Source organism: Rhinatrema bivittatum, chromosome 11 (assembly GCF_901001135.1).
Source record: "Rhinatrema bivittatum chromosome 11, aRhiBiv1.1, whole genome shotgun sequence".
Classification (NCBI taxonomy): Eukaryota; Metazoa; Chordata; class Amphibia; order Gymnophiona; family Rhinatrematidae; genus Rhinatrema; species Rhinatrema bivittatum.
In genome coordinates, this window is record NC_042625.1 from 66,641,450 (window position 1) to 66,663,800 (window position 22,351).

At 45.3% G+C, this 22,351-nt stretch overlaps 1 protein-coding gene across 4 annotated transcripts in view; it reads right to left on the reverse strand.

Annotated features, from left to right (window-relative positions):
- SYMPK (symplekin) overlaps nucleotides 1–22,351 on the reverse strand; it is a 169,067-nt gene that overhangs the window by 46,317 nt on the left and 100,399 nt on the right. For all 4 annotated transcript variants that reach the window (XM_029619579.1, XM_029619576.1, XM_029619577.1 and 1 more), the window contains exons 18-20: nucleotides 19,952–20,112; nucleotides 10,285–10,393; nucleotides 4,575–4,675 (exon numbers count right to left, since the gene is read on the reverse strand). In XM_029619579.1, coding sequence (XP_029475439.1) covers nucleotides 4,575–4,675; nucleotides 10,285–10,393; nucleotides 19,952–20,112 — 371 coding nt within the window. The remainder of the gene's footprint in view (nucleotides 1–4,574; nucleotides 4,676–10,284; nucleotides 10,394–19,951; nucleotides 20,113–22,351) is intronic.

A 22,351-nucleotide genomic window follows, 5' to 3' on the forward strand; every position in this document is an offset into this window, starting at 1 on the left:
ATCACTTCCTTGATCCAGCGAGCTACGGTAGCTTGCGAAGCTGCTTCACCTTGTTTCCTTCTACCGTGAAGAACAAACAAGCGGTCCGTTCTGCGCACCAGTTCTGAATGTTCCAGATACCGTACTAAAAGCCTACTGACTTTTAAGTGGCGTAGGAGGCAGATGTCTTCTGTGTCCTTGAGTCTATCTAGGCACGGTAAGGAAATGGACTGGTTCAGGTGAAACTGCGAGACTAGCTTTGGCAAGAAGGAACAAACGGTGGGAAGCTGTAATGTTCCTGGTGTAAACCGAAGAAATAGCTCCCGACATGACAGCCCCTGTAGTTCAGAGATGCGACGAGCCGAGCATATCGCCACCAATAATACAGTCTTCAGCATCAACAGGCAGAGAGACAGACTGCACAGCAGCCGAAAGGAAGGCCCTGCTAAAAAATCCAATACTAGATTGAGGTTACATAGGGGAACTGGCCACTTTAAGCGTGGTCGGAGGTGTTTAACCCCTTTTAGAACTGGGCCAAGTCTGGATGTGTCGACAGGTGGGCTCCGTTCACCTCGCCCCTGAAACTAGAGAACCGCCACCTGGACCTTCAAGGAGTTGAGGGACAACCCTTTGTTCAGGCTGTCCTGTAAAAGTTCCAGAATCATGGGGATCTTTGTCATCCGAGGGGGCACCCCGTGTTCCTCACACCAGGCCTCAAATATTCTCCAGATCCACCCGTATGCCAAAGGACATCGAGAACTTCCGCGTGCAGAGCAAAGTGGTGATTACTGTCACTGAATATCCACGCTTCGTCAGGCGAGCCCTCTCAAGAGCCAGACCTCAAGACAAAACAGAGTTGGGTCCTCATGAAGGATTGGACCTTGTCGGTGAAGGTCCCTGTGTGCAGGAAGGCATGGGGGGAGGGGGTGTCTCCACCAGAAGCCTCCGCATGACTGCATACCACAGGAGTCTGCGCTAATCAGGGGCCACCAGGACTAATCCTCTGTGGCGTTCGATCTTGCCCAGCAGAGGCCACAGAGGGAAGGTGTACAGTTAAGTCCTCCTCTGGCCAGGTCTGGACAAGTGTCGATCCCTTGGGAGCACTGGTCTCTTCTGTGACTGAAGAACTGGGGGACCTTAGCATTGTGAGATGTGACCAGCAGGTCGATGGAAAGGAGGCCCCAACGATCTACTAGGAGCTGGAAGGCTCTGGTCAACAACACGCATGCCCCTGGATTAGACTCTCCTTGCTGAGAAAGTCTGCTCTAACATTACCTTTTCCCACAATGTGGGAGGCCAAGATTCCTTGTAGATGTAACTCTGCCCATTCCATAAGGGGGTCTATTTCCAGAAACACTTGGTGGCTTTTGGTTCCTCCCTGCGGTTGATGTAGGCTACCATTGTTGCGTTGTCCAACATCATGCAGACCGCCTGGCTCTGGAGTCTGTGGCTGAATTGCAGACATGCTAATCTGACAGCTCAGGTGGTTTATGGTCCAGCACGCCTCCTCCTTGGTCCCAGCCCAGGACAAATCAAATAAAAGGGATACTTCCCTGTTCCACTGGGCTTAAAGTATAGAACTACCAGCAGATTCCACTGCTGTATCATGGGGTATGAGGGATCTGGACCACCAGATATCCACCCCATGGACCTCTGGACCAAGCTATCAGAAGGGTCACCAACCCCCTGCTCGTCTGCCTCAAACCAGGGGGATGGCCCCACCAGGACCTCAGAACCCCCTGGGAGGATCCAGAAATAGTCTTTTAATCTTTTTTTTTTTCTCTCTCTCTCTCCAGACTGCAGGTTTTACACCATCTACTGGAGACAAAGAAATACTGAGGGACTGTAGGTGGCGCACTGGGTTGTGTACAGTGTCAGTCTCCATTTGCTGGCAGAGAGGCAAAACCCAGGAGTCTGGACTCATCTGGGTATCTACAGGGAACCACAATAAATATGCATGAGGTTGATTTGCATACAATGGAGGCAGTGCATGCAAATCTCTCATATGCATACTCATTGTAGATATCCTGAAAATCTGGCCTGTTTGTGGCATTGAGGACTGAAGTTCGCCATCACTGGCCTAGTGTCACTAATGTATTTGTAGCCCCTGGCTACACTAGATTCTGGAATGAAGAGACCAGATTTTTTTCCATCCCCTGCTTTGGGTGCAAGAAGCACATCTTTATCATAATTCTTGTAATTAAAACATTAGGGATGGCTGGGTTGATATTAGGGGAGACTTCTGAAGGAGGGTGGGGGGTAGGGCCATGGAGGATACCCCCATGTTCTTTAGCCATAGGAGGAAATTCCTCCTCCACTCTTCAGGAGTCTTCCCCAACTCTACCAGGTCAGTCTAACAGTTCCTGGCATCAAAAATGTTAAGCAGCAGTCATTTCTACACTTTTTATGACCACTTTTTTTCTAAAAATCTCCTTTAGTCCATTCTTTCCTCAGACTATTTTTGGCTTAGACTGGATGTAAGATCTAAACTTTGAGCAGAGAATGGTTCCTTTGGCCAGCACTCATAACCTGTATGCTTTGGGGGTTTAACGCCTTGCCATCTAACCTCATTGAGTGCATAATGATGCACTCAATGAGGCCCAAAGCAGAAGGCTTAAATATCCTGTTAAAAAAAATAAATCTAAAATCCCAAACAAACCTATATTAAGTGTCTGTTACAGGTCTGTTAATTTATTTATTTAGAATTTTTATATACCGACATTCTCGATACAAATATCAAATCATATCGGTTTCCATTATAACAAAAGTCGCGGTTAAGGCGTTACATTAAACAAGGTGACTGAACAATAGAACGTAAGTGTTAAATAGCAATAAATAAATCATCGAACAGCGTTAATAGACGTAACAAAATAAATAAAATACAATAAAATAAGATAAAATAAAATAATACATGGAACAGCGAACAAATGTTCATGGGCGTAACGTGAACTAATGCATCTACTAGACTGTTAATGACTGTTATGCCATTTTAAATTTTGTTTGGTTGTTCTGTAACCCACCCCAATCTTATAAATGAAAAAATAGCATATCTGAGATGCCTGCATGAAGTGGCAGAAGGGTCTCATTACTGCAGCACTGTTTGAACCTTTATTGGTTGCCAACTGCATGGCGAGTAAAGTATAAAGTTGCCATAATGCTGCACAATTTGCTACAGCTTAACTCATTTTCATGGGCCCGATGCTATGCTGAAGTTACATAACCTGACTTGCTCCGTTCAGTCCTCACAGCATGCATCAAGCTCATGTGTCAGAAATCAGAAAGGAGGCTCTCTGTCACCACTATTTTCTGAAATACTTTGCTAGAAAATTTGTGTTTAGTATTGTGTACTAAGAGGCAATGCTGAAAACCTTTTAATTCCAATCACCTTTTTATGATTTGTTGTAATTTTAATGTATTCATATATTTAATATTTACTGTTTTTGAATTTAGTCTGTTTTTAAAATATTGTTTTTGTTTTGTTTTTTACAACTGTTTGTAACAAAACATTGCTTAGAGTTTGTATACCTAGCAATTAATAAATATGATAATGTCCTAATAATCTATCACTGAGGGTCAGTGGCTAAGGGGTCAGAGATTTATTTAACAATGTTTATATACCACTTTTACAATATAAAGTGCGAGTTTGAAATTTGACGAAGTGAATATGGGAAGGAATTCCAAATAGATGGACCTGCAACCGAGAAAGCTCTTTTTCGAGTGATGTCCAGCCTTGCAAGACGGACAGAAAGAACATCCAGTAGGTTTTTATTTAGAGATTTTAAGTGTCGTCTTGGTTTATAAATTCGCAGAATGGAGCACAACCAAGTTAAGAACATAAGAACATAAGAAAATGCCATACTGGGTCAGACCAAGGGTCCATCAAGCCCAGCATCCTGTTTCCAACAGTGGCCAATCCAGGCCATAAGAACCTGGCAAGTACCCAAAAACTAAGTCTATTCCATGTTACCATTGCTAATGTCAGTGGCTATTCTCTAAGTGAACTTAAGTTGAAGATGAATTGTGTATGAGTGAATGAATAATGGACAGCATTTTATATTGGATCCTGAATTTAATGGGAAGCCAGTGAAGAGAATAGAGTATTGGACATACATGATTTTTCAATGAAGTACCAGATAGTACACTAGCAGCAGAATTTTGAACTAGTTGGAGGGGACGGATAGTTGAATCGGGTAAATCCAGATAAAGTGCATTGCAGTAGTCAAATCCTGAAAAAAACAAGGGATTGAAGAACTGTGCCAAAGTCTTGATAAAAAGCAGGGGACCAAGTCGCTTTAACAGATGTAGTTTGAAAATTGATTTTTTTTTGTTATAGCAGAAATGTGTTATGTCAACGAGAGATCAGAGTTTATCAATACTCCTAGATTATGTGTGTGACTTAGAATAGAGATGGAAATGCTTATGTAGATCTTATGTAGCCTGTCACTGAAGGGTCTCAGGTCTTCCTGGGTAGTCTGTCACTGAGGGGTCTCCCTAATTTCCTGTGTTTTCGATCACTGAGGGTCAGTGGCAAAGGGTCTCGGGTCTTCCTTATAACCTCACCAAAAAAAAAAAAAAAAAATTCAGTTGTGTCCTACCTTTTCAAGGCCATTAAGGACAGGGATCAGGAAACGGACATCTGGGAGTCGCTTCTGGTATAAGTCTCGCACTTGCTTCACAAGCTCTGGCGATGGAGGTGCTAAGGACAAGAAAAAACAAGATAGGTAGACCCTCAGGTTGCCATAGTAATCAAACTGAATACAGCCCTCTATGCACTGAGAAGCAATCACTCAGTTTTTCATATATACAGAGATCATAATGCATGCCAAAGATTCAAACAGGATTACCAATGAAGTTTATAAGACAGCACTGATTTCTTCACTTCTAAGACTCTTCATACATGAAAGTGGGCTGAAATTACAGCAGATAAGACTTATGTTAGATGTTAGGTAGAATATTCTTACTGTGAAGATGTTAAAGCATAGGTACGAGACCTCTTCGCTTTCTTGAGGGCAGACTCCACCACCACATACTGATGCGGGAGGTGGTGTCGCTCAAACCCCATAGTTGGCTGTACAAGATACACTGCATTGGTCTTTACCGGAGGAACAGAGATTGGGTGTTCCCAGTGCCGGACAACCAAGTCCTTGAATATATCATGACCGGGACTGCAACCACTTCCTTAGGAGCGTCCATGAACTTGAAGGATCTCCAACATCTTGTGTCTGGAGTCTTCCTCAGTCAGAAGCTGGAAGGGCACCGATTCCGCCATAGCTCGTACAAAGCCTGTGAATGTTAAGTCCTCTGGAGGGGAGTGGCATCTCTCCTCTGGAGGAGAGGGCTCAGATCTTCTGAGTCCCCTGAGGAAGAGACGGAAGGCTCACTTTCCCATGTGTCATAAGGGGCGTCATCCTCACTCAGATTGCCTGGGGAAGCCCGAAGTGCGTTCTTGGGCCGGGGCGCTGAGGGCACAGAGAACCCCGAGAACACTGTCGGCATCGATGGACCCAGCAACTTAAAGCATGGCGGCCGCAGAATCGGCTGAAAAAGAACCACCAGCCCCAATGACCCTCTCCTTCACCTGAGGAATAAGCAATGGGGATGGTTTCTTATTGCAGCCTCACCGGTACCCCTCCTATGGCAGCGAGGGCTCCCGAGGCATCAGCATGGGTTGTGTCAGCAGTGCACCAAGAAGCAGATCCAATCGCTCCAGCAACAGTGCAGACTCCAGTGGCGGCGATGGCCCCGAGGGGCTGGTGGCTCGATGCTTTGTAGGACTCGCTCTACCATCAACCGCACTCTGTGCTCGAACTCCTCCTCGAATGCTGTCGATGACAGTACAGCTTGAGGAGGTGGTGGCGAAACCTGGACTCTCGGAACCCCAAGGGAGACCGGTGCCCGGCACCAAAACCAGTGGGGATCACCTAGGGCCCTCGGACTCGACGGGCATCGATGCCTCATCGGCACGGGGCCACTTCGGTGACGTCTTGGACGATGCTAGCGCCTTTCTGAGCTTAGAGCAATGGGAGGAAGGTGACCGAAGTGGTGCTTCCTCACCTTCTTCTGATACTTGGCCCGATATTTCCCCAGCATCGAGGGTGACGATCCAGACCTAGAGAGGGATGAAACAGAAACAGGCCGATCCCCAGCACCTAATTCAAGCTAGGGAACCGGCAAAGGAGAGAACAGGATGGGACCAATACTTACAGGGTCCTCCTTGCCCCGAGGTGTCGATGCCCCCGATACAAACAGAGTGTTCAGACTTTCTGGGCCCAAACAACTTGCCCATCTTATCCAGATGCACTTGGTGACCCTTGGGGGGATCATCTGAACACAAAAAGAACAGCCGCACTTGTCATGTGATCCCCCAGGCACAATATACAGACCTTGTGGGGGTCTGTGATGGACATAGTCCGGGGCACTGGAGGCAGCGGCGGAACCCAGATGACACCATGGAAAAAAGTCACCGCTGAGTGGTTGATGGCCAGCAGTCACTGGGCGATGGCACAGTCGGTAATCGACCACGAAGAACAAGGTACTTACCTCAACGCTTCTAAACTAGGGCCAGGAAAGAATCAAGGGACCCGACATGAGAAAAGAACAAGAAAGAACTTGAAACACAGTTTTCCAAAAAGAAAAAAAAGTGTGAGCTCCACATCTCCGAGATGAATGCTCCATGGAAAAAGAGACTGAAGAGGGATCCTGCGAGGACGCATGGATAGTGGCATGCTGGACATGCTCAGTGTGCTTAGTCAAGCTGATGGCCCGTTGCTGTAGCAAGAATGCCTTGGCCTGAGCCATGTCTTGCATTGCTCCAATGACGTCCAATCGAGGTGAAAGGCTGAGATGGACTTTGGGTGACTGATGACGAACCCTAGAGACTGCAATGCCTGGATGATCGAGCCCATGAACCCTTTTGGCCCTTGCCTTAGAGTTGCTCTTGATCAGCCATATAAGGAAAAACGAACTTCCAGTCTGCGAAGGTGCGCTGCCACCAAGGCCAGGCATTTTTTTTTTTTTTTAAAAGATCCCCGAGGCAGATGCTAGCCCAAATGGCAGAATGCGGTACTTGACGTGCTGTTTTCCCACCATGAACTGGAGATATTTCCGGTGGCTGGGGTATATCTTGATGTGAGTACATGTGTCCTTTAGATAGAGAGAGTATAGCCAATCCCCTTTTTGCAGGAATAGGATCAAGGTGCCCAGGGAAACCATCTTGAACTTTTCTCATTTTAGAAACTTGTTCAAGGCCCTTAGGTTTAGGATGGGATGAAGTCCCCCTGTTTTCTTTGGAATCAGGAAGTAGCAGGAGTAAAATCCCTGCCCTCATTGCCCTGGTAGAATGGGCTCTACCACCCTGGCCATTAAGAGGGACAAGAGCTCTGATAGAAGCACAGCAGAGGGGAATTTGATGGGGTACTCAATACGCTTAATTTGTACCCTCTGCGAATGATGGCGAGGACCCACTGGTCCGAGGTTATACTAGGCCACCAGTTCGTGTACAACCTCAGCCTGCCCCTGACCGTAAGATCCGATTGTCTTGGCTATGCTCCCCTTCAATCCAGTCAAAATCCCATCCCTGGAGCTGATTGAGCTGCCGGCTGTGGCTTTGGGACCCTCTGTTGCCTTGGACAGCTATGAGAAGCCTGCTGTTACTGACAGGACCGAGATGGTAGAGAATTTTGTCTCTTCAGGTAGAAGAAAGACTTCCTGGGGCCAGATCTCGAGTTCCTCCTGGATGGGAGGATGGGTCCAGAGTATCAGTGGAGAGTTGCATGTTGATCACAAGTTTCGGCCACTGTGTCCTTCACATTATTCTCTCCTGTGCATGGCACATCAGCAAGTCTTTCCTACAACCCCTGATGGAGATCTGAGACCTGCAGCCGGGCGAGTCTGTAAGCGCTGATCCCTGCAGCAGAGACACTCGATGCCGCTCAAAATCATCATAGGTGGAGCGGACCCAGTATTTTCCACACTCTAGAATCTTGTGCACCAGTGACTGGAGGATGTCCTGCTGCTGTTGAGGCAGCTGTTCGGCTACTTCCTGACCTACTTCAGTATGTCCCACACATACTGGCTCATGAAGAGCTAGTAGGCTGCTATGCGGGCGATGAACATAGCTTCTTGAAATATTTTCCTCCCAAGAGCATCCATGGCCCTCTGATCTTTCCCTGGGAACACTGAGGAATGGGTCCAAAGGTGCTTGGCCTTCTTGAAAGCGTATTCGTTCACGACAGATTGGTGTGGCAGCTGCTGCTCGTCAATCCAGGAGCCTTTTGGACGAGATATATCTGCTTTGCAATTCACAGTAGCCACAAACAGTTGGTTACACCACATCTTCATCATCAGTTCCATAAGGATATCAAGTTCTGGGACTGCCACAATCTCCTTTGGTGTCTCCATGTATTGTAGAATATCAAGCATTTTGTGCCAGGTATTCTCCGTTTGTAAAGTAAAGGGAATGGCTAATCAACCTGACAAATACTGCGAAGGAGAGGTCTTCCAGAGGAGATTTCCTTCTGCTGTCAGAAGAAGATGGTCAGAGGGGAGGCCATCTGATGCGTCAGGATCCAAAACACCTCAGCAGTCTTCCTCTCCAGGGGACATGGGGCCCTCATCCTCACTGTTATAGACAGGGTACAAGTCCTGAGGTGTTTGGTCCTCAGCCAGTGGTATGGGTACCGATTTGTTTGGTCGGGTGGGCCTGGACCCCAAGGCTGCCTCCAAAGCCGGGGAAGTTTCCTCCTCCATTGAACTGGGGACAACCATCAGACCGGTCAGTGGCATCTTTGATGCCCTGATAGGTATCGATGGCGCCCCAGGCATAGACATTGGTGAAGGCATCTATAGCACTCTGATGAACGTGTGCAGAGATTCGAGCAGAGGCTTGAGAAGGGACAGTGCTGGGCCCAGTGCTCCGATGTTGAGGCCCTGTAGTGCCCTCTCCACGGCCTTCTCTCCCAACTCCTCCTCAAATATCACCAACTTCAAGACTGAATGCAGGAGGCATGGCCAGATCCTCTTTGGAACAGAGAGGAAGATCGGTGGCAGTCACTGGGACTGATGGAGGCTGTGGTGAACCCCTGGAAACCGTGGATGACTGGCACTCCTCACCATGGGGTCACTTTGGGGGGCATCCCACTGCCTGGCACCATGCATCAATGGGGACTGATGCTGATGCTTCTTTGGCTTCCCTCGGATAGGACTTTCCTCTGGGCAGAGGCCAAAGATGACTAACCTGATGTCTTCGACCTGGAAGAGGTGGGCAATGGCCCATCCCTGGCATGCCTGGAAGTCCCTGATGGAGCCAGTGTGGCTCTAAGGTACCTCTAGGTCAATGCCTCCGATGCTGATGCATCAGACTTTCCGGGCCCTAACAGCTGTTCCATCTTGTCCAACCAAGCCCAGCATCTTTTTGGGGTCATCTGTGTGCCCTTGTCACAACACCAGCCATCATACAATGCCCTCAGACAGAGGACACATCTATCATGGGGATCTGTGACAGACATAGTCCTTACATACCAAGGATATTGCTTAAACCCCCATTGACATGTTGCGAAAGAAAAGGGATGCAATGTCAAAATCAATGGCGGCGGCCATCAATAGCTAGGAGACACCAAGAACACCACTGCCCCAGGGGATTGATTGCGAATGGAAGCTTACCGAAAGATCGAAAACCTGATAAATGATAGCGGGGAGAACTAGGGGGTCCCTGAGTCAATTGTGTGATCCCGAAGTGAAAAATATTGCAAAAATAGCAGAAATAAAAACTCCATTAAGGAGAAAAAGTGGAGAGACTACTTTAACGCAAGGCACCGGGCTCCGCGGAAAAGAAGAGACTAAGGGGTCCTTGTGTGGATGCATAGTATATTGCATGCCAGAGCATTCTCAGAGAGGCTCAGTCAAAGTTCTAGAAACTTTGACACAAGTTTTCCATGTCAGGCTCCATCAGATGATGTCACCCATGGACAGCCATCCTGCTTGACCTCTGAGAATTAAATGTACACTGCATATATGAATGCACACTGATAGAAGTGCACTTTTGAGGTGTTTTGGGGGTTTTTTTGGGTTTTTTTTAAGGGCATGTCATGATTATAAGGACGTTCCTGTCTCAAACATGGACAGCCTATGATTTGCTCACTGCTTGCATATATGAAGGAATAATTTCAATAATATGTTAGTGGTTATGATTATTAAAAACAGCTATTAACAATATTTGGAATTAATGGTGACCATTATATAGTTGATTAATTGTCCTAGATTGGTGAACCTATGTTTCCTTCAGTTGGATTGTGCCTGAGTACCTACCTTTATCAGTCAGGATGTGCAAGCATCGAGTGACTAGGGTCTCTGCACCCTTTGGACAATTTTCTACCAGCAGCAGCAGCTCAGGGGAGTTCATCCCCATCCCTCGGATCTGAGAAGAGAATAAAAGGGTACTTTTCTTTAGGAATGTAATAGACCAGTTGAACCATTATGTGGTAGCAAAGGTTTGTGCATTGCTTTCGGGCTCCACTTACTTGACCATTCACTAGCCTTTAACTCTGGTGTCTGTACTAAGCTCTGTAGCATCACTATCCCAGGTGAATTGGAAAGGTGAAGTACTCTGGATAGTAAGATTTATTTATTTATTTTAAAAGATTTATATTTCACTTCATTCAAAAGTAGTGTTCAAAGCATACTATAGAAAATGACATACATAATAAAATCACAATTACAGATGAAAAAGTAAATACATAAAAACATTGTAGAATAATACAAAACTTAGTCAAACAGGTAAATATGACCATGCTACTATAGGGATTTAATAATATGCAGATCTCTAATTTTGAATGCTTGACAAAATAGGTAGGTCTTCAAAGCTTTCTTAAAGGCTTTAGGACAAGCAACTGTGAGGAATGCTTCTGGTAATGAATTCCACCAAAGTGGGCTAGCAACTGAGAAAGCTCTCTCTCATATGATGACAAAGTGTGCTGCTTTTGGTGAAGGGACTTCCAAAAGATGTTTATTGGATGAGAATACAGTTCTTGATGGTTTATAGATTTTCGGTATAGTATTAACCCATGGGGACATATTGATGTTTAGTAGTTTATGAATAAGGGTGGCGACTTTGTAGCGTATATGCCGGATACCAGAAGCCAATGAAGTGGCTTTAATGTTGAAGTGATGTGCTCACGTGGTTTATAGTGCTGGTAAGAAGACAGGCGATAGAGTTTTAGACTACTTGCAGTGCCCTATTAGTATGATCAACCAGATCACTCTCATATCTTATGGGTAACCTTTTTTGGTCCTTCCATCTTTTCTGTATGGGGCTAGTTATTTCAGGCACAGGCAAATCCTTTAAGAGGAGCAGACACCATGCAAAACATGGAAGCACATTCCAGATTGCCAAGTCTGGCTAGCTATGTCGGAGAAGTGTTGAGGCAGAATCTAGTTTTGCATGCACCTGTACTGGATCACAAGAGAGGCTCCTAGACCCTGTTTTTTCCAGCTCATCTTCCTCTAAACCCTGTACCTGTCATGCTGCTTAACCAAAATTCCCTTCATGCTCATGTAACAGACTCCCACATAAAATCCATCAATTCTTACTTCCCCACACATCAAAAGAATGCCTTATACTTTCTTCTCAGGATTCACTCTCTATTCACCCCAGAAAATCTATCATGCAGTATCATGTTTAGCATCAGTACATAATTATGTCTCTATGCAGTTGCTGGTACTGGAGAGAAAAATGAGAAATTACTATTTACCTGATAATTTCCTTCTGTTTAGTATAGACAGATGGATCCAGAACAAGTGGGTTATGCACCTCTACCAGCAGATGGAGACAGAGAAAAGCTGACATCACAGTATATATACCCCTGCAGTGACATCAGTCAGCCAGTACTCTCTGCAAAAGCAAACTGTGGGCAGACTAACAAAACTTGATTAACAGATAACCATTCCAGCACTCAGCCAACAGGACTGAGCTCAGACAAAGAATGTATTAACATTAGTCTAGGGACTGGGCTAATACTAACCAGTTAACCCAGGAACACAGCCACACAGGAGAACAATAGCACAACCCGCAGGCAGCAAAGGGCAGGAAGGTGGATCCACCTGTCTATACTAAAGAAAAGGAAATTATCAGATAAGCAATTTCTCATCTCTTAACGTTTAGACATGTGGATCCAGAACAAGTGGGATGTACCAAAGCTACACCCAAACAGGGTGGGAAGCTGCCCGCAGTCAAGTCAAAACCGCACATGCGAAGGCTGCGTCCTCCTGGGCCTGCACATCCAGATGATAATACCTGGAAAAGGTAAGGAGAACCATGTTGCAGCTCGGCAAATGTTGATGGGAGACAACAATCTAACCTCCACCCTTGACACTGCCTGAGCCCTAGTGGATTGAGCCCTAACCTGACTAGGCAAAGGCTGCTCAGCATCCACATATGCAGCTGTGATTATCTCCTTAATCCAATAGGCTATTGTAGCCCGTGACACCGGCTCACCCTGCTTACTTCCACCATGGAGACCAAGCAGGCGATCTGTCTTCCTGAGAGGTTTAGAAACCTCCAAATACCTCACGACATGCCTCTTGGCATCCAAGGGCCATAACAGGCGATATTCCTCCACATCTTTCCCTGTCCAGAGACGGCAGGGAAATGGACTGATTCAAATAAAAATCCGAAACCACTTTTGGCAAAAGGAAGGAACAGTATGCAGCTGTATCGCCCCTGGAGTCACTCAAAGGAATGGTTCCCGGCAAGACAAAGCCTACAGTTCAGATACTCTACATGCCGAACAAATTGCCACAAGAAACACCATTTCAAGATCAGTAACTGCAAGGAGAGAGCACTCATCTGTCAAAAAGTAGAGCCTGCTAAAAAATCCAAAACCAGATTAAGACTCCACAAGGACACTGGTAACCGCAAGGGAGGATAAAGATGTTTCACTCCTTTCAAGAAACAGGCCACATTTGAATGAGACAAGGGTCCACCATTCAGCTGATCCCTGAAACAGACAAGAGTTGCCAGCTGTACCTTCAATGAATTAAGGGCCAACCATTTAATCAATTCATCCTGCAAAAATTCCAATATGAGTGGGATCTTAACCGAATGAGAAAGAACCCCTCAATCCTCACACCAAGCCTCAAACACTCACCAAACCCGCACATAGGCTAAGGCAGTGGAGAACTTTCTCGCTTATAGCAAGGTGGCGATCACCGTAATAGAATATCCACACTTAAGCAACTGAGCCTACTCAAGGGCCAAACTGTAAGACTTCCTCCTTCCATTGCCTAACCCATCCCCCCCTTTTTTCCTTCTTTTCCCATTCATACTTTCTTGTATTCAGAGCACGAGTTTGTATATACCTTCCTCGTTTTTCGTTTCTATTTTCATTTTCGTTATTTGACTTAAGTTATTTTTAGTTATTTCCTGTTACAACCTACTCCATATGCTATATGCATATACTTTTGTTTCTCAAATTGTTCTATGTATCATTGTTTCGTTTCAATGTAAACCGGGGTGAAGGCATGTGCTAAACCTCGGTATATAAAAGCTTCAAATAAATAAATAAATAAAACTGAGTCGGATCTTTGTAAAGAGCAGGCCCCTGCCGCAGCAGATCCCTGTGTGCTGGAAACCGGAGATGAGAGTCCACTAGGAGCCTCCGCAGATCTGCATACCATGGTCCACTGGGCCAATCTGGTGCCACCAAAAGCACCATCCCCCTGCGACTCAATATCTTCTAAATCATCCTGCCCAACAAGGGCCATGGGGGTTGGGGGGGGGGGGGGCAGGGAGGCATACAGCAGCTTGCCCTCTGGCCACTCCTGCATGAGGGCATCAATGCCCATGGACTTTGGATCTCTTCTGCAACTGAAGAAATGAGGAACCTTTGCGGTGCAAGAAGTCACCAGCAGGTCCAGAAACAGAAGGCCCCAGCGATCCATTATCAGCTGAAATGCCTCATCTGACAATTCCCATTCTCCTGGGTCCAGACTCTGCTGAGAAAGTCTGCTCTTACATTGTATCTTCCTGCAATGTGTGAGGCTGAGATCTCCTGAAGATGCATTTTCACTCATTCCATAAACTGGGCTATTTCCTGCAAAACTTGCTGGCTTTTGGTTCCTTCCTGCCGATTGATGTAAGCCACTGTCATTGCATTGGTCCGACATTATTTGAACTGCTTGACCTTGCAATCGGTTGCTGAACCGCAAGCACGTCAACCACACTGCATAGGCTTCCAGCAGATTGATACTCCAGAAAGACTCTTCTATACTCCAGCACCCTTACCGTTGTCAGCTCTTGACAGTGAGCCCCCTAACCCTGGAAGCTCACGTGTTGTGAGTACCAGCCAGTCCGGTAAGCTTAGGAAAACCCCCTTACTCAGATGATCCACTTTTAACCACCACTGCAGGTGAGTGCAGGTGAAGCTGAACCGAACAGTTGAGACTGTTGGCTTCAACAAGACAGCATGGAGTGCTGAAGAGGACGCATATGGGTCCTTGCCCATGGCACCACTTCCAGGGTTGCTGCCATCAATCCAAGCACCTGTAGATAGGACCACACTGTTTGGCATATTGTGTTCATCAATAAACACACCTGGATCATCAATTTCTGAAATCAACCCTCCGGCAGAATACCCTGCCCTGCTTCATGTCGAATCGAACCCAGAGATAGTCCAGTGACTGAGATGGCTGAAGACTGCTGTTAGCCAGGTTCACCACCCAACAGAGCTCCTGCAACAAGGAGATCATCTTACACAACACCAGGAGGCTCTCTTCCAAAGTCTTGGTCCGAATCAGCCAGTCTAAGTATGGGAGGACTAGAATCCCATCCTCTCTCAACTCAGCCGCCGCCACTACCACCATAACCTTAGAAAAAACTCTGGGTGTGGTGGCCAAAACAAAAGGCAGCGCTCAAAATTAATGACGTCTCAAAATCACAAATCGCAGAAAATGTTGATGCTCTAGCCAGAAAGGAAAATGCAGGTATGCCTGTGACAGATCTAATGACATCAGAAACTCCCCCAACTGCATGGCCATTGTCATTGAGCACAAGGTTTCCATGCGAAAATGATTCACCCTCAAATGGCTGTTGACTCTGTTGAGATCCAGGATGGGACTTAAAGAGCCTTCCCTTCCTGGGCACAATGAAATAAATGGAATGTCAACACATTTTCTTGAGACGTGGGTACTGGAACCAAAGCCCTCAGACTGAGGAGCCTTGACAATGTACATTCCACTGCCTGCCTTTTCTGCAGGGAGATACCATAAACACATCCCAAGGAACACTGCAAAACTCCAGCGCATATCCATCTCGTATCATCTCCAGGACCTGCTAGGTCTGTTGTGATTTTGACCCACCTTTGATAAAAGAAAGGCGATCCCCTATCTCCTGTTCATGGGGATGGGTCGGTACATCTTCATTGGGAGACTCGGGAGGTTCCACTAAATGAGCCTGCACCCTGTCTGGGCTATCTGGGACCTATCAAAAGGACTAGGACCTACTGAAAGGTTGAGTCCTCTGAAAAGCCAGTCCTCTGTAGGGTAGAAAAGGTTTGGATCCCCTAGCACGACCTCCCATGCTAAAGGAGTGCGGCATTTGCTTCTTATTCTCTACAACCAGGGAATCTAGGACTCGCCCCACTTATTGGCCATTTTCTCCAATTTGCTCCCAAACAAAAGAGAGCCTTTAAAGGTTAACTTCGTATGGTTAGACTTGGAGGTCGCATTGGCTGACCAATTTCTCAGCCATAACTGAAGCCTGGCTGCTATTATTGAAACCACCCCTCTGGCCGAGGTGTGGACCAAATTGCAGCCCGCATCTGCCAAAAAGGCAACTGCTGGCTCCATAACAGCTCGGGAATTCACCCTAGACTCATTGACCTCCTGAGAGAGAAATAAACAGGAGTGAGTCACCAGGGAACAAGAGGAAGCTATTTGCAAAGTCATTGCCACTGCTTCAAATGCTTAAGGATGGCCTCAATTCTCCTATTGTGCGCATCCTTCAAGACCACTCCTCCCTATTGAATGGCCTCCATAACAGGGAAAAAAACAAGAGGTTTTACGCAAAGAAATCAAAATGGAGTCTTTCTTTGGCTCAAATATGGATTCAGCCCCAGGTACACTCAGCATCTTTAATGTGTGGGAAATCAGAGCCAGTAACTCATTCCTATGAAAGAACTGCAAATTAGTTCTATACAGTTCCAATCCTGAAGAAATTTCCCCATCCTTCAGGGAGTAGGGATCAGCATCATTCGTACCATCCTGGTCCCTATCGGGAAGACTGGCCACCAATCTAGGTGTACTTCAATGCTTAGCCGCAGCACCAGATGTGCAGGAGTTCACTACCTGCGACATTGACTGGGCAAGATTGGTTGGGGCAGAGGACTGTGCCTGAAGAAAAAAAAAATAAGACTGCAATCCTTGAAAAAATTCCACCTTAGAAAAGGCAGAAGGATCCATGCCAAAACCAGGAGGCACCTGTCCTGTGCCCACTGCACTACCTTCCCCCGCTGATGAATCAGTTAGGGGAGTTCCAAAGTCAAGCCCTTCTGACACTTCCACCATCTGCTGAAGACAGTACTAGGGGCTCATGTCACTGCAGGGGTATATATACTGTGATATCAGCTTTGCTCTGTCTCCATCTGCTGGGTAGAGGTGCATAACCCACTTGCTCTGGATATAGAAATAGACCACCCTCTCTTCACGGAGAGGGTGGTGAATCCCTGGAATGCCCTTCCGGAGGAAGTGGTGAAGACTAAAACTGTGAAGGATTTCAAAGGGGCATGGGATAAACACTGTGGATCCATAAAGGCTAGAGGATGGGAATGAAGAGAAGAGCCATGGGGGGTGGCTTGCTGGAATGGAGGTTACTACCTGGTGATTACTACCCTTACTCAATAAGCCTTTGCATGATTAATGTAACTCCAACATTGCTCTCTGCTTCAACGGCAAGGGGAAATATGGAAAAGAGGATTTGCATTCAGACACAACCAACAAGGACTGAACTTCACATTCTGGGTAAACAAGCATTGAGATAACTTGCTTGATGCGGTTACTACTCTTTATCATTAAGCCTTATGCTCACCTTTGATGCAACTCCAACATTACTCTCTGCATCAATGGCAGGAAATTTGAATCAAACAGTTACCAACAAGGGCTCTGAACTTTGTGGTTGGTGAACCAGATAAGTATGAGAAAATAAGTGTGGGAGCTTGCTGGGCAGACTGGATGGGCCGATTGGTCTTTTTCTGCCATCATTTCTATGTTTCTATACACCTGTCTATAAACGCTAAGAAATTGCCTGATTCCACACATTCCGATGTGATAAGATTTTTTTCCAACAGCTAAATTATAGCAGCCCAATATCTGGAAGATGCAATCTTTCTGAAATCTGAAAACTGTGTTAAATGTCCTTAAGGAACCACAGTTCAAACCAATAGGTTTTCCATACTGTTTGCCTATTAAGTATTTTTGTTCCAATATGCTCAGTTAAGATTGTGAGCAAATAGAAAGTGGTAGCTGCTTGGTGACAATGACTAGTGCTGGGGAGGAATTAGTTCAATGACAGTAAATATGGGACCTATGAGGTTGTATAAATTCTGTTTGCGGCAAACCTTTCTGCAGAAACAAATCAGCACTAATGCATATTACAGTCAAAAACAAGATACATCAATGAGCACAATAAAATAGCAATACAAATACTGTACATATCAAATCATAAATATAACAATATAACAAATCATTAAGTATATAAAATAAAATTAGTCAATATAAAAAAATCAAAGTTCCTTACCTGTAATGTTGGTTCTCCAATGGACAGCAGAATCTCAGTCCTCAATGTGGGTGACATCAACAGATGGAACCCGGCACAGATCTTTGATTTTGAAGCTTCTAGAAGCTATGAGTATGTCCTACTGGGCATGTGCAGCCCTAGCCACATCTCTTCCTCCCAGGCAGGGCCCCTCAGTCCATGATAAAGCTAACTCCAAGGAGGATCAAAGTTACCTGTAACTTCACTTTCTCCAAGGACAAGCAAGATGGCAGTTCTCACATGTGCAGATTCCCAAGATACAGGCTGCCTCAAATCAAAGAGAAAACTAAACAGTGCCAGACAGGGCCCGACACCACATCAAACATCTTTTTTTTTTTTTTTTTGTGGCAATCAAATAACAGGCCATAGGAGGGACTGGAGTTGGGTTGTACACCTCAAACAGACTCTGTAGGTCAGACTGTTTAAAATTGAGTTTTGTGTTGGGAACCTCCGCCAAAACAGGGGAGTGGTGTGAATGTGTGGAGAAAATCCCCTTCACAGCTTTGCTTATGACAGTTAGAGCTCCATGGTGACTGATGCGATTAGCAGGATTATGGGGAGATGAATTCTCCTCCCCATGGGAATGCTCCATCAGGCACCTACCCTGTTCTGAACCCAGTACATGTGTTAAGGAGGAATTGATGACATCGATGCCCTCCTGGATCCCTTGATGTCAAGTCTCCGTTGATGCACATTGGGTGGACTAAGACTTTGAGCTCCTGCCTGGAATGCTAGATAAAAAAGGCATGAGTCTCACTGAGGTTTGGAGGAGGGGAACGTGTGCCAAAGATACTGTAGTCTGTACCCAGGCAGGTCCCCAAATGTCCCTGGGTATGAGGCCTAGCCTGACCACACAGGGGCAATGAAAACTATAAGTCCCTCGAGGTGAACTCACCACACAAAGGCTGGGAAAAAAATGCAACCAGGCTGTGTTGGGCAGCATGCTGGTGCACTATGTGGTCATCAGAAATAAAGGGTAAGAAACAAGAAAAACCTGAAAGACAAAAATCTACCTAAAGGTACTAGAGGAGAAAACCTTCAAAGCCCTGCAAAAAAAAAAAAAAAAATTAGCTCTTGCAGCTCCAGAAACTTTCACTACAGTAGCTGTGTGAGAGAGAAAAGAACCAAAACTTGCAGGCTCTGGAAAAGATGAGACTGAGGGACCTTGCCTGAGAGGTGGTTAGGGCTGCACATGTCTACGAGGGCATACTCAAAGTTTCTAGAAGCTTTGGAATCATAATTCTGTGCCGATTTCCATCTAATATCAATCACATGTAAGGCCAATCCTACTTGTCCTCTGAGAAATACATAGCACAATAACAAATTACATCAACACTGAATATCACCACAAATATAACTACCCAAATATTCTACTCCTAAATCCCTTGAACAGGACCATTTTATTATTTCCTTTATTGCTATGGTTTAACGAATATGCTATTCTGTGATGCTTAATATTTTTAATATGATTCAAATTAAACTAACAGACATGTTTTGACTGATCACTCATGTTTTCTTAAAATGCTACACATCTTATAAATTCTGCCAGGTGTGTGTAAACTTATCACAACTGTATATCAGAACAAATATATTGGGGAGAACTCAGATTGGGAGCAATGTGTGCATGGAACAGATGAGACTGTAGTACTGGGGAGAGTTCAGCTTAGGGACAGTTACTATGGGATCTATAGGCTGTAATTATGGAGGATTCTGCTTGGAGGCAGTGACCATGAAACACATGAGGCTGTAGTGCTGGGGAAGACAGTTTGGTTGGAGTGACCATGGGACCTATGAGGCTGTAGCTCCAGGAAGCTGTGATGGATCTAAAGTATATCCAACAGTCATAAGAGGAATGCCTAACTATAAACCTCAAATATGAGTGCACAGAAGAGCACTCATAATGGGTTAACAAAAAGGAGATAACATTGGTCTAACTATTTGGCTATTTTTTGAGAGTTGGGCTGGGTATTCCAGAAGGCTTCATACACCACCTTGAGGCAGACCTGAAAATCTCCCTCTCATCCCACACTTGTGATAAAGCAGGGGTGGCCAACTCCAGTCCTCAAAAGCCACAAACAGCCAGGTATTCCAGATATCCACAATGAATATGCATGAGATAAATTTGCATGCACTGCCTCCGTTGGCCACCCCCAAGATAAAGGGACTCACCGGCTGATCTATTGCACGTAGCACAGTGCGCTTGATGTCTGCAACAGCCTCAGTGTACACGGATGCCAGTTCATGGATCAATTTGTGGTTCTGTGGCAGGAGAGCCAGGTACAGGTACAGGCATTGTTTCTCAGTCTCCTCTGTCCAGGGTGCAGCCACCTCTGCAAAAACAGGTGCATTTACATTAAGACTGCAGAGACAGGCAGGAGAGCTACAACAATTTGTACAGGGATGTGGAAAACTATTTCTGACCCATGTATAATGGAAGTTTGTACCTTCAGAGGTGCTGCAGCACCCCTAGTTCCAACACCAATGGGGAAAGAAAGTACAACAACTGAAGGGGATACAGGAACATCTGCTGTGAGATTGCAAACAGAGGAAGACGTACAGATGCAGCACAGACTCCTCCTAAGGGCCATCTTTATGCTGGAGCATGACTGTGTGGTAGTGAAATGGGTTTTTCATAAACCCAGTCAATGACACCTTGACACAACTGTGCCATTCTAGCAACCAGTAGCAACCAGGATCACAAATGGCCAGAGCAGCTTCCTTCACTTTGGGAGAGCACCAATATAGGGAGGTGATGAGCCCCAAGTGCCCAACTTAGCTCCTCTTTCCTGCTGCTAGCCCAGGCTATATGGCTGTTTTTAGGCCTATGTAACCAGTGTGTGGTCCCTCTAGCAGTGGGACCTGGTGTGGGTGTACCTTTAGCACTTGCATAAAGAAATACAGCAAAGGCTGTTCCCTGAGGGAGGATGTATTACCCCTATCACACTAAAGTGGACTCTCTTCTAGAAATGATTTATCATCCATCACACACAACTTTGATTTTTCTAGCTAGCAAGAATTACATTATTAAAGAAATTGATTGGGGGTGGGAGTGAGGGAGTAAGTCATTAGAGAGGAGTGCTAGCAAGTCACCTAAGAGAATGGCCATTTAAACATTTTTCCCTTACAGCAGGGGTGGCCAACTCCAAACCTTGAGAGCCACAAATAGGCCAGGATTTCAGGATATCCACAATAAACATGCATGAGATAGATTTGGTTTCCTTGAGTCCAGCCAGACCAGTCCAGATACATGGGTTATGCCCTGCCAACCAGCAGATGGAAACAGAGAACCACAGATTTGCTGATACTACTCCTTATAGGGTCCTGTGCTCCCCTCAGCCTCCCAGAATTCCATGTAACAAGCTAAGTAAGAAACAAGCAACCTCCCTAACCTTTAGAACCAAAGGGTTTCTGCAAAACAACAAATAAGATAAGAAAAATCTCAGAACAAAAGAACCAACCAAACCATGGCTTAAATCTCAGAACAAAGGAAGGAACCAAACCATGGCTTAAAACAGCGACAGCCCAAGAAATTGTACACTCAGATACAGCAGAAAGATTGTTTTTTTGTTTTTAGAATTTATTAATCGCCTAACACTTCAGCCTGAGGCGATATAAAAACAAATACATAAAATTGTACACATACATACAATAACTTAATGAAATTACTTATAATCATAGGTAAAAACAAAAACAAAATAATTTAAAACATTTGCATCATTTAAACTGCATGAAAACGGCCAAATAATTAAAACATTAAAATGTTTTTAAAAAACCTGTTGCAAAAAAAAAAAAAAAAAAAAAAAGTCTTAAGACTAGTCTTAAAAGTCTTACTGCAGGGATTCATTCTCAGTTCAGCTGGCAAACAGTTCCATATAGATGGTGCTGCAACAGAGAAAGCGGATACTCTTGTGGACGCCAGACGAGCCAGTTTAACAAAAGGAATGTCAAGTAAGCCTCACTGGGAAGAACGATTGTATGAATATATTTCTCCTTCCTCTTCATCCAGTCCAGCTGCATAGGATGTACCAAAGCTATCCCTGCTCTCAAATCTGCCAAGCCAAAGGCTGCCTCTTCTCTGGTTCGAACATCAAGGTGATAATGCTTTGAAAAGGAATGCAACGAAGACCAAGTCATCATCTTGCAGATCCTCTAGTAGTAACACCAAGCAGAGTACAGCCCAAGATGTAGCCTGTGCCCTAAGAGTGAGACCTCAACCTCTTAGGAAGAGAAATTCTTAGTGTAGGCTGCACCTATGATCTCTAATTTATTGAGTTATTGATGTCTTCGAAGCTGCTCCACCCTCCCTGGGACCACTGAAAAGGACAAATATGATCTAATTTTCTGAAATCATTAGTCGCCTTCAAATATTGAATAAAATCCTTCTCACATTCAGACAATGTAGCTGAGCATACTTTTCCTGATATGAATCCTTCTAGAAGGAGAGAAGATTAACCGCTTGATTAAGATGACACCACCACCTCGGGAAGAAACAGAAGTATTGTGTGGACATAAACAGCCTCTTCTGAAAATTTCAGGAAGGGTTCCCTGCAAGAAAGCACCTGAAGTTCT